At 37.5% G+C, this 15161-nt stretch overlaps 1 protein-coding gene across 5 annotated transcripts in view; it reads right to left on the bottom strand.

Annotated features, from left to right (window-relative positions):
- Window positions 1-15161, bottom strand: part of LRRC49 (leucine rich repeat containing 49) — a 162126-nt gene that overhangs the window by 61346 nt on the left and 85619 nt on the right. For all 5 annotated transcript variants that reach the window (XM_065940603.1, XM_065940604.1, XM_065940605.1 and 2 more), the window contains one exon: window positions 9274-9421. In XM_065940603.1, coding sequence (XP_065796675.1) covers window positions 9274-9421 — 148 coding nt within the window. The remainder of the gene's footprint in view (window positions 1-9273; window positions 9422-15161) is intronic.

Genomic DNA, 15161 nt, shown 5'->3' with positions numbered 1-15161 from the left:
AACGTGCTATCATGAAAGACTTCACTCAGTGCTTCGCTTAGATACCAAAACACTGTCTCTCTATAGTATTCTTCTGAGAAGGTCTATTTATAATATCTAAAATAGTAACCCAACTTTGTCTGGCACAAATTGTTGTTACTGAACTAATGCTGCCTCCTTGTGATCAATTCCTTAAGTACTCACAAATCATCTAAATAATCCAATTTAGATTTCTTTCATAATCTACATTCAAGTTAATCATCATAATTTGCCACAATATTTTTTCTATCCAAGATAAAAGGAGAGATTAGTTTATCTTACCTTTTAACTACTCTACTATTCTACACTGCTTTCCAGATATAACTTTCAAAGGCCTAGCAATTTATTCACTACATTTATTCACTGCTCTAGATCAAAGATTGGCAAATTCTAGCCCACAGAACAAATGCAGCATGCCATCTGTTTTTGTAAATAAAGTTTTATTGGAACACAGCCATGCTCACTTTTATGTATTGTTCATGTCTGCTTTTACTTTACAATGAGAGGGTTGAATAGCTTTCAACACAGACTGTATATCCCCCAAAGCCTAAAATATTTACTATGAAGCCCTTTAGGCTATGAGCTCAGTTGTGTCAGACTCTTTGCGGCCCCATGGACTGTAGCCCACCGGGGCTCCTCTGGCCATGAAATTTTTCTGGGCAGGAATACTAGAGCGTGTTGCCATTTCCTACTTCAGGGGATCTTCCTGACCTAGGGATTAAAACTGCATCTCTTAGTCTCCTGCATCAGCAGGCAGATTCTTTCCCACTAGTGCCACCTGGGAATCCCCATAAGGGCCTTCAGCCCCTAATAGGTCTGGATTCAAACTTTTTATTCACCTATCCAAGGCTTTATTTTCACTTTATTAATATCTATTTCCTCTCTTTACTGACTAAAAGTTATTCTTCCTAACAGAGATAACAAAAGTAAAATAGGAATTGAGGTCAGCAACTCACATTATCTTGAGATACCATATTATCTCTTGCCATTCCTCTAGATCAGATACTCCAGAAACTCATCCTGACTAACCCGTTCTCATTTTATCACTCATCCTATCTTTCCCAATTTCTCCTCTGGGCTGCTACTCAGACAACCTTTTCAATAGGCAAATCCAATTTAAGTATCTTAAACTCTTCAAGAGTTTCCTATTATGTTCAACACAAAAATCTAAACTCTTCCTTATGGCATAAAACACCTTCTTCACGACTCAGCTCTTACTGGTCATGCATCCTTTTCCTGCTGCTCTTTTCGCCTATGAACACTCAGTGCTCAGACATGCTGAACTGCTCTGAGTTGCTATATCCTCACACCCCTCTGCATTGTGCGTGCCTTCTCTCTCTCTAGAACACTCTCATACTGATATATCCTCCTTTGTCTCTGGCCCTCCTCAAGTCTCAAGTCTTTTCTCCTTTGGAATTTTTCCTATTTCTCCAGTATACATAGGACAGCTTTGCTCTTTGATATCATCCTGCTGTGTGTGTGTGTGTGTGTGTGTGTGTAAACATACAGATATCTATTTATCAATCAATTTTATCTAACTAGTTTGTCACTTTGCATTATAATCTGGCTGCATGCCTGCCTCTGTACTTGACTGTAAGTAACATGAGGGTGTTAACTGCGATTCTGATCTTGTCATCTCTAGAGTCTAACACACACCCTAGTACAGAAACTCCAAGGTGCCTAAGACTGTCTTAGGAATTTTTCCATGGTACCACTAGGTCAAAAAACATATGTTATAGCCCTGTTTATTAAGTAGTTAGTAAACAACAAGATTCACGTTTTAGCAACTTAGTGAAATTCGCTCATTCATGTCCAACTCTTTGCAACCCCAATGGAGTACACAGTCCATGGGATTTTTTTTTTTTTTTTGCTTTTCAAAATAGCAATTTAATTGATGTATAATTTTTGTGAAAAAAGATCCATTAGAAGTGTAGCATTCCATGAATTTTGACAAATATAGTCATCACCACAATCAAGATATAGAAAATTTCCATCATCTTGAAAGGTTTTCTTATGCCCCTATCCTGTCTGTCCTCACCTTCTTCCCTGGCCCCTAGCAACCACTATAATTTCTGCCACTATACACTAAATTTCTTGTGTTGAGACTTTCATATAAATGGAATCGTATAGGATTCTTTTATACCTGGCTTTTTTGCTCAGCATCCTTCCTTTGGAGATTAAATTATGTTGTTGCGTGTATCAGTAACTAGTTTCTTTTTCTTGGTGAATCCATTGCATGGCCCTATATGCTTACCCATTTACTTTTTTTTTTTTTTTTTCTTTTTTTTATTAGTTGGAGGCTAATTACTTCACAACATTTCAGTGGGTTTTGTCATACATTGACATGAATCAGCCATAGAGTTACATGTATTCCCCAACCCGATCCCCCCTCCCACCTCCCTCTCCACCCGGTTCCTCTGGGTCTTCCCAGTGCACCAGGCCCGAGCACTTGTCTCATGCATCCCACCTGGGCTGGTGATCTGTTTCACCATAGATAACATACATGCTGTTCTTTCAAAACATCCCACCCTCACCTTCTCCCACAGAGTTCAAAAGTCTGTTCTGTACTTCTGTGTCTTTTTCTGTTTTGCATAGAGGGTTATCGTTACCATCTTTCTAAATTCCATATATATGTGTTAGTATGGTGCAATGTTCTTTATCTTTCCAGATAGGAAAAGAAGAAGTGAAACTCTCGCTGTTTGCAGATGACATGATCCTCTACATAGAAAACCCTAAAGACTCTTCCAGAAAATTACTAGAGCTAATCAATGAATATAGTAAAGTTGCAGAATATAAAATTAACACACAGAAATCCCTTGCATTCCTATATACTAACAATGAAAAAACAGAAAGAGAAATTAAGGAAACAATACCATTCACCATTGCAACAAAAAAATAAAATACTTAGGAGTATATCTACCTAAAGAAACAAAAGACCTATACATAGAAAACTATAAAACACTGATGAAAGAAATCAAAGAGGACACAAACAGATGGAGAAACATACCGTGCTCATGGATTGGAGGAATCAATATTGTCAAAATGGCTATTCTACCCAAAGCAATCTATAGATTCAATGCAATCCCTATCAAGCTACCAATGGTATTTTTCACAGAACTAGAACAAATAATTTCACAGTTTATATGGAAATACAAAAAACCTCGAATAGCCAAAGTAATCTTGAGAAAGAAGAATGGAACTGGAGGAATCAACCTGCCTGACTTCAGGCTCTACTACAAAGCCACAGTCATCAAGACAGTATGGTACTGGCACAAAGACAGAAATATAGATCAATGGAACAGAATAGAAAGCCCAGAGATAAATTCACGAACCTATGGACACCTTATCTTTGACAAAGGAGGCAAGGATATACAATGGAAAAAAGACAACCTCTTTAACAAGTGGTGCTGGGAAAACTGGTCAACCACTTGTAAAAGAATGAAACTAGAACACTTTCTAACACCATACACAAAAACAAACTCAAAATGGATTAAAGATCTAAATGTAAGACCAGAAACTATAAAACTCCTAGAGGAGAACATAGGGAAAACACTCTATGACATAAATCACAGCAAGATCCTCTATGACCCACCTCCCAGAATATTGGAAGTAAAAGCAAAACTAAACAAATGGGACCTAATGAAACTTAAAAGCTTTTGCACTACAAAGGAAACTATAAGCAAGGTGAAAAGACAGCCCTCAGATTGGGAGAAAATAATAGCAAATGAAGAAACAGACAAAGGATTAATCTCAAAAATATACAAGCAACTCCTGAAGCTCAATTCTAGAAAAATAAATGACCCCATCAAAAAATGGGCCAAAGAACTAAACAGACATTTCTCCAAAGAAGACATACAGATGGCTAACAAACACATGAAAAGATGCTCAACATCACTCATTATCAGAGAAATGCAAATCAAAACCACAATGAGGTACCATTACACGCCAGTCAAGATGGCTGCTATCCAAAAGTCTACAAGCAATAAATGCTGGAGAGGGTGTGGAGAAAAGGGAACCCTCTTACACTGTTGGTGGGAATGCAAACTAGTACAGCTACTATGGAAAAGTGTGGAGATTTCTTAAAAAACTGGAAATAGAACTGCCGTATGACCCAGCAATCCCACTTCTGGGCATACACACCAAGGAAACCAGATCTGAAAGAGACACGTGCACCCCAATGTTCATTGCAGCACTGTTTATAATAGCCAGGACATGGAAGCAACCTAGATGTCCATCAGCAGATGAATGGATAAGGAAGCTGTGGTACATATACACCATGGAATATTACTCAGACGTTAAAAAGAATTCATTTGAATCAGTTCTAATGAGATGGATGAAACTGGAGCCCATTATACAGAATGAAGTAAGCCAGAAAGTCCATGGGATTTTCCAGGCCAGAATACTGGAGTGGGTAGCCGTTCCCTTCCTCTAGGGGATCTTCCCAACTCAGGGATCGAACCTAGGTCTCCCACATTGCAGGGAGATTCTTTGAGCTGAGCCACCATTTCAAAGGAAACCATTTCAAAAATAATAAATTAAATTAAATAAAAAATATCACTCTTGAATAACTATAATAACTTACTAGTGAAATGTGTGTATCTGTAAGGCATTACACAACTTCTCAAACATGAGAATTAGATTGGATACTGTCACCCTCATTTCCTGCTCTGTATTGACTTTAGTATTTGTTTTTATCACAACAGTCACTGAAAGGTCAGCTTTCTAGGATATAATGCCATAGAGAGAAATACATTGTGATGTAATGTTGAGGTGGTAAACTACCTTAAGCTAGTAGTCTTCTCAGGGTCTCACAGATATCAAATCTCATTGCCTTTTGCTTGAAAATTATAAATACTCCACAACACCCCTGTGAGTTCACAGTATCTTTGGCACACAATTTGGGGAACCAGAGCCACAGTACACACAAGTTCATGAGGTATCTATGTAATCCACTCCAGCTAGAAAACAGTAGTTATAGAACTGGTATCAGTAAAATTTTCCAGCCAGATGGTAAATATTTTAGGGTCATAGGCTATATAGTTTCTTTAACAACTACTCAATTCTGCCAGTGTAGCATTAAAGCAGATATAAATAAGACATAAGTGAGTGAACATGATTGTGTTCTAATATAATTTTATTTACAAAAACAGGTGACCCGCTCATGGGCTAGTGTTTGTCAATACTAGCTCAGGTTGGAAAATTTATAGAAGTCTTTTACAAGGTATATTCTTTACAAACTAAAGTTACTAAAAGATATAAACAAAAGGTGAAACAAAATACCATGAGACTATACTGATATGAATAAGCTAATAAATTAAAATTTTTATGAGGTACAGAATTACAAAAGTGTGATAGTATGATTTATTGTAAGAAATACATGTTTGATCTTCATCCCAGTTTCTGGTTCACAGCTCCTCAAACCCTAGGAATTTCCTAAGTGTGTAGAGTGATAAAGGTGTCTATTATTTCATTAATGAGATGACTTTTGGATCTCATCTAAGGATGGAGGCTGGTTGCCAGGAGAACCAACCAGGCAATTAAGAAGGTTGGAACTTTCCATTGCACCCCCAGATCTCCAGGGAGAGAAGAGGAGCTGAAGGTTGAATCAATTGCCAATAGCCAATGATATAATCAATTATGACTATTTAATGAAGCCTCCATAAAAAGTCCAAAGAGACAGGTTCAGAGAGTTTCAGGATTGGTGAAACCTGAACATCTGGGAAGAGTGGTATGCTCAGAAGCTCTGTGTCCCTTCCCACCAAGCCCTGTGCATCCCTTTCATCTGGCTGTTTCTGAGTTATATCATTTTACAATAAACCGGTGACCTAGTAAGTACTGGGTTGCTCAAAAAGTTTACTCAGGTTTTCCCACTGGAGAAGGCAATGGCACCCCACTCCAGTACTCTTGCCTGGAAAATCCCATGGACAGAGGAGCCTGGTGGGCTGCAGTCCATGGGGTCGCTAAGAGTCGGACACAACTGAGAGACTTCACTTTCACTTTTCACTTTCATGCATTGGAGAAGGAAATGGCAACCCACTCCAGTGTTCTTGCCTGGAGAATCCCAGGGACGGCAGAGCCTGGTGGGCTGCTGTCTATGGGGTCGCACAGAGTTGGACACGACTGAAGCAATTTAGCAGCAGCAGCAGCAGCAGGTTTTCCCATAAGCTGTTATGGAAAAACCCAAATAAACTTTCTGGCCAACCTAACAGTTTCTGCCAGTAGGTCAGAAGTACAGGTAACAACCTGGACTTGTTACTGGCATCTGGCAGAGCAGGGAGGGTACACGTGCAGTTTTCCAGACTGAGCCCTCAACCTGTGGAATCAGATGCTATCTCCAGGTGGATAGTGTCTGAATTGAATTCTTGAACAGTGAGCTGGTGTTCTGAGAACTTCTTACTGGAGCTGTGAGGAACCCTGCCCTCCACGTTGGAAATTGAATCTCAGAACACCAAAAGAAAAGGAAATGGGAATAATTTCACATGCAGAAGCCTCACAGACACCATCTTAAAGTAAACAACATCAATAAAGATATACATTACAGAACACTCAATAGGATACAATAAGAGAAATGCAAAATCACTTGTGTCCTATTTAGACCAAAAAGCTATAACTACTAATTAATCATGAGGAAACATCAAATAAAACCTGAATTAAGGGTCATTCTATAAAATAACTGACCTGTAATCTTCATAAACGTCAGTCATGAAGTCAAGGAAAGACTAGGAAACTGTTCAGGAAATATGGTAACAATAGACACCTAACAACAAAATATACCTCTATGCAATGCATAATTCCAAACTGGATCATTTTGCCCCACAGAACATTCTTAATATAATTGGTAAAATATGAATGTGGTGTGATGATTAGACACTAGCAATTATTCAATGTTTTTTCCTTGATGTTGTTGGTTATACTGTGTTTACATGAGAGAATGTCTTTGCTTGCAAGATATACCATGAAGTATTCAGAGCAGTTGGGGAATTGAGTTAGCAGCTTATTCTCAAATTATTCAATAAAACAAAGTTCTCTGTACTGTACTTACAACTCTTCTGTAACTTTGAGATTATTTCCATTAAAATTTTTTGAATTTCTAAAATTAACAGTGGAGGAACAGATGCACAAGGATTGCTGCTCTATATTTAGCGGAAGAGCTGGCTCTCTCCCATCCCAGGGGATTTTCCTCATCTCCTTACCAAGCAAGCACATTCTAGGGAATGTACAAGGACAAGGATTATAGATAGCATTGTTTGTTCTCCCTTATTTAAGACATGAAAGTGAAAAGTGTTAATTGCTCAGTTGTGTCAGATTGTTTGCAACCCCATGGACTGTAGCCCACCAGGCTCTTCCATCCATGGAATTCTCCAGGCAAGAATACTGGAGTGGATAGCTATTCCCTTCTCCAAGGGATCTTTCTGACCCAGGGACCAAACCCAGGTCTCCTGCATTGCAGGCAGATTCTTTACTGTCTGAACCACCGGGGAAGCCCATCGATCCCTGGGTCCAGAAGAGCTCCTGGAGAAGGGAATGGCTACTCATTCTAGTATTCTTGCCTGGAAAGTCCCAAGGACAGAAAAGCCTGGAGGGTTACAGTCCATGGGGTCACAAAGAGTTGGACAAGTGACTATGATTGAGCAACTCACACAACTTTTCTTTTATTTAAGGCATGGAAATAGGTAAATTTTACTCAACCAAAAAGTCTTTACTGAATATTACTACATTCTCAGCATTGAATGAGATAGAGAAGGAAAGAAAATAAACATGCATAGAACATCTCCATGTACCAGGCAAGGAAGATGAAGAATGGCTTCTGCCCTTAAGGACCAAATACACTAGCTGAGTAGACAAGACTGACATAAATTTACTATGAGAAACACATCATATAATTACTGACTTATATAAATGGGTTAGCTTCATTTCTCACCCTGTTCATTGCAACCTCAACAGGAAGAGAGTACTAAAGACCCTTAACTAAGAAAGACAAGAAGATAAGAGCAAAAATACAAGACAGAGTGGCCAGTATAGATCCAAACGAACTGAGAAGACAAAGAACCTTTTCTCCATGCTGGAACAAAGACAGAGGTAGAACCCTAGGAGATTCCTAGTATTTATGAATTCATCAACACTTCGCCCGTTAACCACCTTGATGTCCATAATATCACTGAGGTAGAAACGTGAATGGCACACACTGTGAAACGAGTTGAGTAAACCTGAGTGATCACTCAGAATCCACATCAGGGAATTTGCTGGCTTTCCAGTGGTTAGGACTCTGTGCTTTCACTGCCGAGGGTACAAGTTCAATCCCTGGCTGGGGAACTAAGAAACCAACAGACACAGGCTATGGACCAAAAAAAAAAGAAAGAAAGAAAGAAAGAAAATCCACATAAAATTAGCACAGTCTAAAAGTAAGAAAACAGTGGAGGTTTAGGATATTTTTCTAGGTCAGAGATTATCAAACTGAGATCATTAACAGATATTTTCTGTTCCAATAAATTTGGGCTGCAACAAAACAATCAGGCAAGGTTCTTTATTACAGAACTTCTTAGAGGCTAAAGTATGCTTATGTGCATTGTACACCTAAAAGGAGGAGTACTATAAGCAGCATTTCACTTAGATCAGGAGCCATATCACAACTTCTACTGTGAAAAATGTCTACCATGGAGACAGAATGAATAAAAAAGGAGATACTTCGAGAAATATAGCATCAAAAGGAATAATATTAATAGCTGCATATTATGTTTCCTGGAAGACTCACATTGTTCTAAGGTTTAATACTTAATTTCATCTTGACAACAATGATATGACATACTTATGATCCCCATTTTACTTTGAGGAAAATTAGATAGAAAGGTTAAGTAAATTATCAAAGGTCATGCAACTAGAAAATGGTCAAGCCAGGATTCAGACTCAAGCAGTGTGGCTCCAGCACCCATCTTCTTAGCCATTACACTATGTAACTTACCAATGAAATCCTCACTCATCTATTCCAAAGTAAACTGTTAGCTGGGTATTAAGCAAGAATGAAAAGCAAGCATGGTGATTAATTCAAACAGAAGGCTAGGAACTTAATTCAATGAAATTGGGAATATGGATAGGAGGTAAAAAAGAAAGTTTGTCATTATAATTATTTAGTATATAGTCAAGATAATCCATAGATTGTTAAAAATCAGTGTTTTAAGCAAAGAATATGCACTCCAGTTCCCTAGCCCATGCTAACTGAACCAACATGGCGAGCACCTGAGAAGGGTTCTCACTCACTGTGATTCTCTTCATGTCCAGCTGGCGCAGCTGCGTCATATTCTGCAGGATGGTGTGCTTGTACCATGACTCTTGAGCTATGGGATTGCCATCAAAGGTGATGTCTGAGAGAGAAGTGGAGTCAGCGAGGCAGCAAACACTCTCAAAACTGCAGGAGAGACAGAAAGCACTGGGTTACTGCGAGCCCTTCAAATAACACTTCGTTTTGTTTAACATACATTACTGTTTAGAACACCTTCACATTTACAGAAAAACTGAGAAGACAGTTCAGAGTTCCCACATGCTCCACACCAAGCTTCCTCTATTATTAACATCATGAATTAGCATATTTTTTACAATTAATGAATGAATATTGATATAGTCTTACTAACTCAATATTTTATCCAGAGTTCTTTAGTTTTTATCTAATGCCCCTTTTCAATTCCAGGATCCCATCCAGGATACCACATCACATTCAGTTGTCAGGTCTCCTTAGGCTCCTCTTGGCTGTGACATTTTGATAACCTTGACAGTTTTGAGGAACACTGATCTGTTATTCTGTAGGCTAACCCTGTATTGGAATTCATCAGATTTTTTTCATGATTGGGGTTACAGTACAAATTATTAATTAATATGACACCATTGTTGAAAGTTGACCCTGATCACCTGACTGAAGCAATGTTTGTCAGGCTCCTCCAATGTAAAATTACTCTTCTCTCCCCTTCTTTCCATACTGAATTCTTTGGAGGGATGTCATTATGTGCAGCTCATACCGAGGGAGTGGAAGTTCAGTTTCCTCTCACTGAGGGCATAGTATCGACATAAATTAATTGGAATTCTTCCAAGGAAGATTGTTTTTTTTCTTGTTTATTTATTTGTATTGGGTTTCTATTCATGGACGTTTAATTTCATTCTTTGGGTTATAATCCAGTACATCTTTACTTATTTTTTATTGTTCAAATTGTTCCAGCTTTGGCCATTGGAAGCTCTCTCAGTTGGTTCCTATGTCCCTTTGACATACCCCTATTAACGTGGATTTTTTTGTTTTTCTAAGCACTTCCTTACTTTACAGCATTATAAGATTCTCTAGACACCTATTGTATATTTCCTACTCCAGTCCTAGAATCAGCCATTTCTTCAAGAAGCAAAGGTTTCCTTTATTGGAAAATGGCATTGGAAACAAAGATCTGGCGGCAAGGTGTACTATTTACTACTGGGTGTCGTTTCTTTCAGGCCCTCTGATGACAGAGCAAGGAAATACATGATGTATACCAACCTGTGTGTATATGTGTATTTTTTCTCTAACCATCTGTGTCTATATTAAGCTAAACATGAGTTCAAACTGATGTTTCCAACTCTATCACCAAAAGGATCATTGTAACCTCTCCCCTTATCTGAAAATGCCTACTCCAACCAAGAAAAATCTGATTCTCACCATCTCTCATCCATTTAGTTAATTATTAATTCCAGAATATATGTATAGTGGTATGAGAATTTTCAATTTGTTGTACTCCCTTGGGAAATCACTTTATTAACAAAAGCATAATGATAATGTGTAGTTCCTTTTGCTTCTAGTCTTATAGACTCATTTCCAAAGTTACTTAGGTTAGCACCTTCCCCTCCCACTCTTCCTTGCTCACACCTTCAAGAAGGTTGTTCCATACAATTAAAATGTGGTTACATTCTCCTGTCATAGTCTATATTCATTTCTTCCTGATATTCTCCAATCTCCTAAATTATTTTTTAATATGCATACATTAAGGTTCAATCTTTATGCTGTAAAGTTCTGTGAATTTTGACAAGCACATAATGTCATATATCCACCAAGAGACTATCATGGACCTAAAAAATTCCCCATTTAACCATCTTCCTTTATCCCTGAATCTCTAGCAACCACTGATCTTTTTACTGTCTATATAATTTTGCCTTTCCAGAATCTCATATAGTGGGAACTATAGCCTTTTCAGACAGATCTCTTTCACTTAGCAGTATGCAATTAAAGTTCATCCGTATCTTTTTGTGGTTTCATAGTTTCTTTTAAAAAAAATCACTCAGTAATCATATTCCATTTTCTGACTGTATCACAGTTTGTTTGTCCATTCATCTATTGAAGATATCTTGGTTACTTCCAGTTTTCAGTGACTATGAATAAAGTGGCTATAAATATTCATCTTCAGGTGTTTGTGTGAACGTAAATAGTCATCTCAATTGGGTAAATACTCAACAGTGCAATTGCTGGATTGTACAGTAAAACTATGTTTAGCTTTGTAAGAAACTGCCAAATTGTTCTCCAAAGTAGCTGTACCATCTTGAATTCCTATTGGCTCTATAGTCTTAACAGCATTTCATATGTGTCAGTTTTTTCTTAATTTTAGCCATTCCAATACATGTTCAGTGATCTCACAGGTTTAACATGCAACTCCCAAAGGACAAAGATGTTGGCATTTTTTCATATGCATATTTGTTATCTGTATATCTTCTTTGCATTTTCAGTTCTTGGGTCCATTTGTATTTGTTTCCTTATTGCTGAATTTTAAGAGCTTTTTTTCCCCTTATATCATGAATATGTCTTTTATCAGAATATGTTTTGAAATATTTCTCCCAGTCTGACATCTTTTCATTTTCTTAATTGTGTCTTTCACATGGCATAACTTTTTAATTTTAATATGTCCAACTTACCAATTTCCTTTTTTATGGATCACAATTTTGGTGTTGTGTCTAAAAACCTAGCAAACCCAAGGATGCCTAGATTTTCTCTTGAGTTTTCTTCTAGAAGTTCAATAGTTTTGCATCTTGTATTTAGGTATAATCCACTTTGAGTTAATTTTGCAATAGGTATAAGGTCTACGTCTAGATTCATTTTTAGATGAATACTCAATTCTCACAGTGCCATTTATTGAAAGGACTATTCTTTCTCTACTGAATTGCCTATGCTCCTTTGTCAAAGATCACTTGACTATATTTGTGTGGGTATATTTTTGGACCTTCTATTCTTTCACCAATACTGTGCTGTCTGGATTATACTGTATCTTTATAGTAAGTCCTGAAATAGGACAGTATCAGTCCTCCAACTCTGTTCTTTTTCAGCATCGTGTTGCTGTTCTAGGTCTTAGCTTTCCCATATAATTTTCAGAATCCATTTGTCAATATCTGCTTGTAATCAGGACTTCCACTTTTTATTAAGTTATAGGTGACATACAATATTGTATTAACTTCAGGTATGCACGATTCAATATTTCTATATATTGCAAAATGGTCACCATTATTAACTAGCATTAATATCCATCACCATACATAGTTACAGAATATTTTTTTCTTGTGATGAGAACTTTTAAGATCTATTCTCCTGGCACTCTTCAAATATGCAATACAATATCATTAACTATAGTCGACATGCTGTACATTACATCCCCATGACTTACTTATTTTATAACTGGAAGTCTGTACCTTTTGACCCCCTTCACCCATTTCACCAACACCTCACCCCTTGCCTCTGGCCACCACCAATCTGTTTTTTATATATGAGCTTAATGTTTTATTTTTCAGATTCCACATATAAGTGAGTTCATATTTGTCTTTCTGATTTATTTCATAATGCCCTCAGGGTCCACCCACACAGTTGCAAATAGCAAAATCTCATTCTTTCTTATGACTGAATAATATTCCATTGTGCATGTGTGTGTATCATATTCTCTTTATCCATTTAACCATAAATCGACACTTAGGTTGTTTCCATATCTTGGCTACTGTAAATAATGCTGCAGTGAACACTGGAGTGCCTACATATTTTCAAGTTAATATTTTCATTTTCTTCAGGTAAATATCCAGAAGATTTGCTGGATCAATAGTAGTTTTATTTTGAATTTTTTAAGGGCTCATTTTTTAAAAGAAGCAAATAATCACTTTTCTAAATAATACCTCAAAGCAGACTGATAAATCTCAATTATATTAGAATCACTCTCTTTAGTGACTATTCAAATAACTAATATAAGTTAAAGTCACTCATTCACGTCCGACTCTGTAACTGCATGGAGTGTAGCCTGCCAGGCTCCTCTGTACATGGAATTCTTCAGGCAAGAATACTGGAGTGGGTAGCCATTCCCTTCTCCAGGGGATCTTCCCAACCCAGGGATCGAACCCAGGTCTCCTGCATTGCAGGCAGATTCTTTGCCATCTGAGCCAACACAGAAGCCCATAAACAGGCCTAAAAGCACTTTAGGACTACTTTACTTATTTAGGAACTATATTAAATATCTTTCTGTATTAAGAAAAGCTAGAGGATTAGGATATTAATGGTATGGAAACTAACCTATATGCTTAGCAACTAAGGTGAGATAATATCTATAACAAAAATAAGGTTTTTATTAATTACTTATTGTTATATTTAAATATTTCTTCTATATTTTCCTCCCAGTTCAAGGTAGAGATACTCTGCTATCAATATTTTACCTCAGAGCTTATCTATACCAGTCTAAAAGGTAAATCTCATAATTCATAAACACATTTGGTTTTTCTTTTTTTTTTTTTTATTTTTTTTTATTTTTTTTTTTTTAAATATTATTTTATTAGTTGGAGGCCAATCACTTTACAACATTTCAGTGGGTTTTGTCATACATTGACATGAATCAGCCATATAGTTACACGTATTCCCCATCCCGATCCCCCCTCCCACCTCCCTCCCCACCCGACTCCTCAGGGTCCTCCCAGTGCACCAGGCAAGAGCACCTGACTCATGCATCCCACCTGGGCTGGTGGTCCGTTTCACCATAGATAGTATACATGCTGTTCTTTCAAAACATCCCACCCTCACGTTCTCCCCCAGAGTTCAAAAGTCTGTTCTGTACTTCTGTGTCTCTTTTTCTGTTTTGCATATAGGGTTATCGCCACCATCTATCTAAATTCCGTATATATGTGTTAGTATACTGTAATGTTCTTTATCTTTCTGGCTTACTTCACTCTGTATAATGGGCTCCAGTTTCATCCATCTCATTAGAACTGATTCAAATGAATTCTTTTTAACGGCTGAGTAATATTCCATGGTGTATATGTACCACAGCTTCCTTATCCATTCATCTGTTGATGGGCATCTGGGTTGCTTCCATGTCCTGGCTATTATAAACAGTGCTGCGATGAACATTGGGGTGCACGTGTCTCTTTCAGATCTGGATTCCTCAGTGTGTATGCCTAGAAGTGGTATTGCTGGGTCATATGGCAGTTCTATTTCCAGTTTTTTAAGAAATCTCCACACTGTTTTCCATAGTGGCTGTATTAGTTTGCATTCCCACCAACAGTGTAAGAGGGTTCCCTTTTCTCCACACCCTCTCCAGCATTTATTGCTTGTAGACTTTTGGATAGCAGCCATCCTGACTGGCGTGTAGTGGTACCTCATTGTGGTTTTGATTTGCATTTCTCTGATGATGAGTGATGTTGAGCATCTTTTCATGTGTTTGTTAGCCATCTGTATGTCTTCTTTGGAGAAATGTCTGTTTAGTTCTTTGGCCCATTTTTTGATTGGGTCGTTTATTTTTCTGGAATTGAGCTTCAGGAGTTGCTTGTATATTTTTGAGATTAATCCTTTGTCTGTTTCCTCATTTGTTATTATTTTCTCCCAATCTGAGGGCTGTCTTTTCACCTTACTTATAGTTTCCTTTGTTGTGCAAAAGCTTTTAATTTTCATTAGGTCCCATTTGTTTATTTTTGCTTTTATTTCCAATATTCTGGGAGGTGGGTCATAGAAGATCTTGCTGTGATTTATGTCGGAGAGTGTTTTGCCTATGTTCTCCTCTAGGAGTTTTATAGTTTCTGGTCTTACATTTAGATCTTTAATCCATTTTGAGTTTATTTTTGTGTATGGTGTTAGAAAGTGTTCTAGTTTCATTCTTTTACAAGTGGTTGACCAGTTTTCCCAG

Source organism: Muntiacus reevesi, chromosome 7 (genome assembly GCF_963930625.1).
Source record: "Muntiacus reevesi chromosome 7, mMunRee1.1, whole genome shotgun sequence".
NCBI lineage: Eukaryota > Metazoa > Chordata > Mammalia > Artiodactyla > Cervidae > Muntiacus > Muntiacus reevesi.
This window is presented reverse-complemented; position numbering and strand designations above follow the sequence as displayed.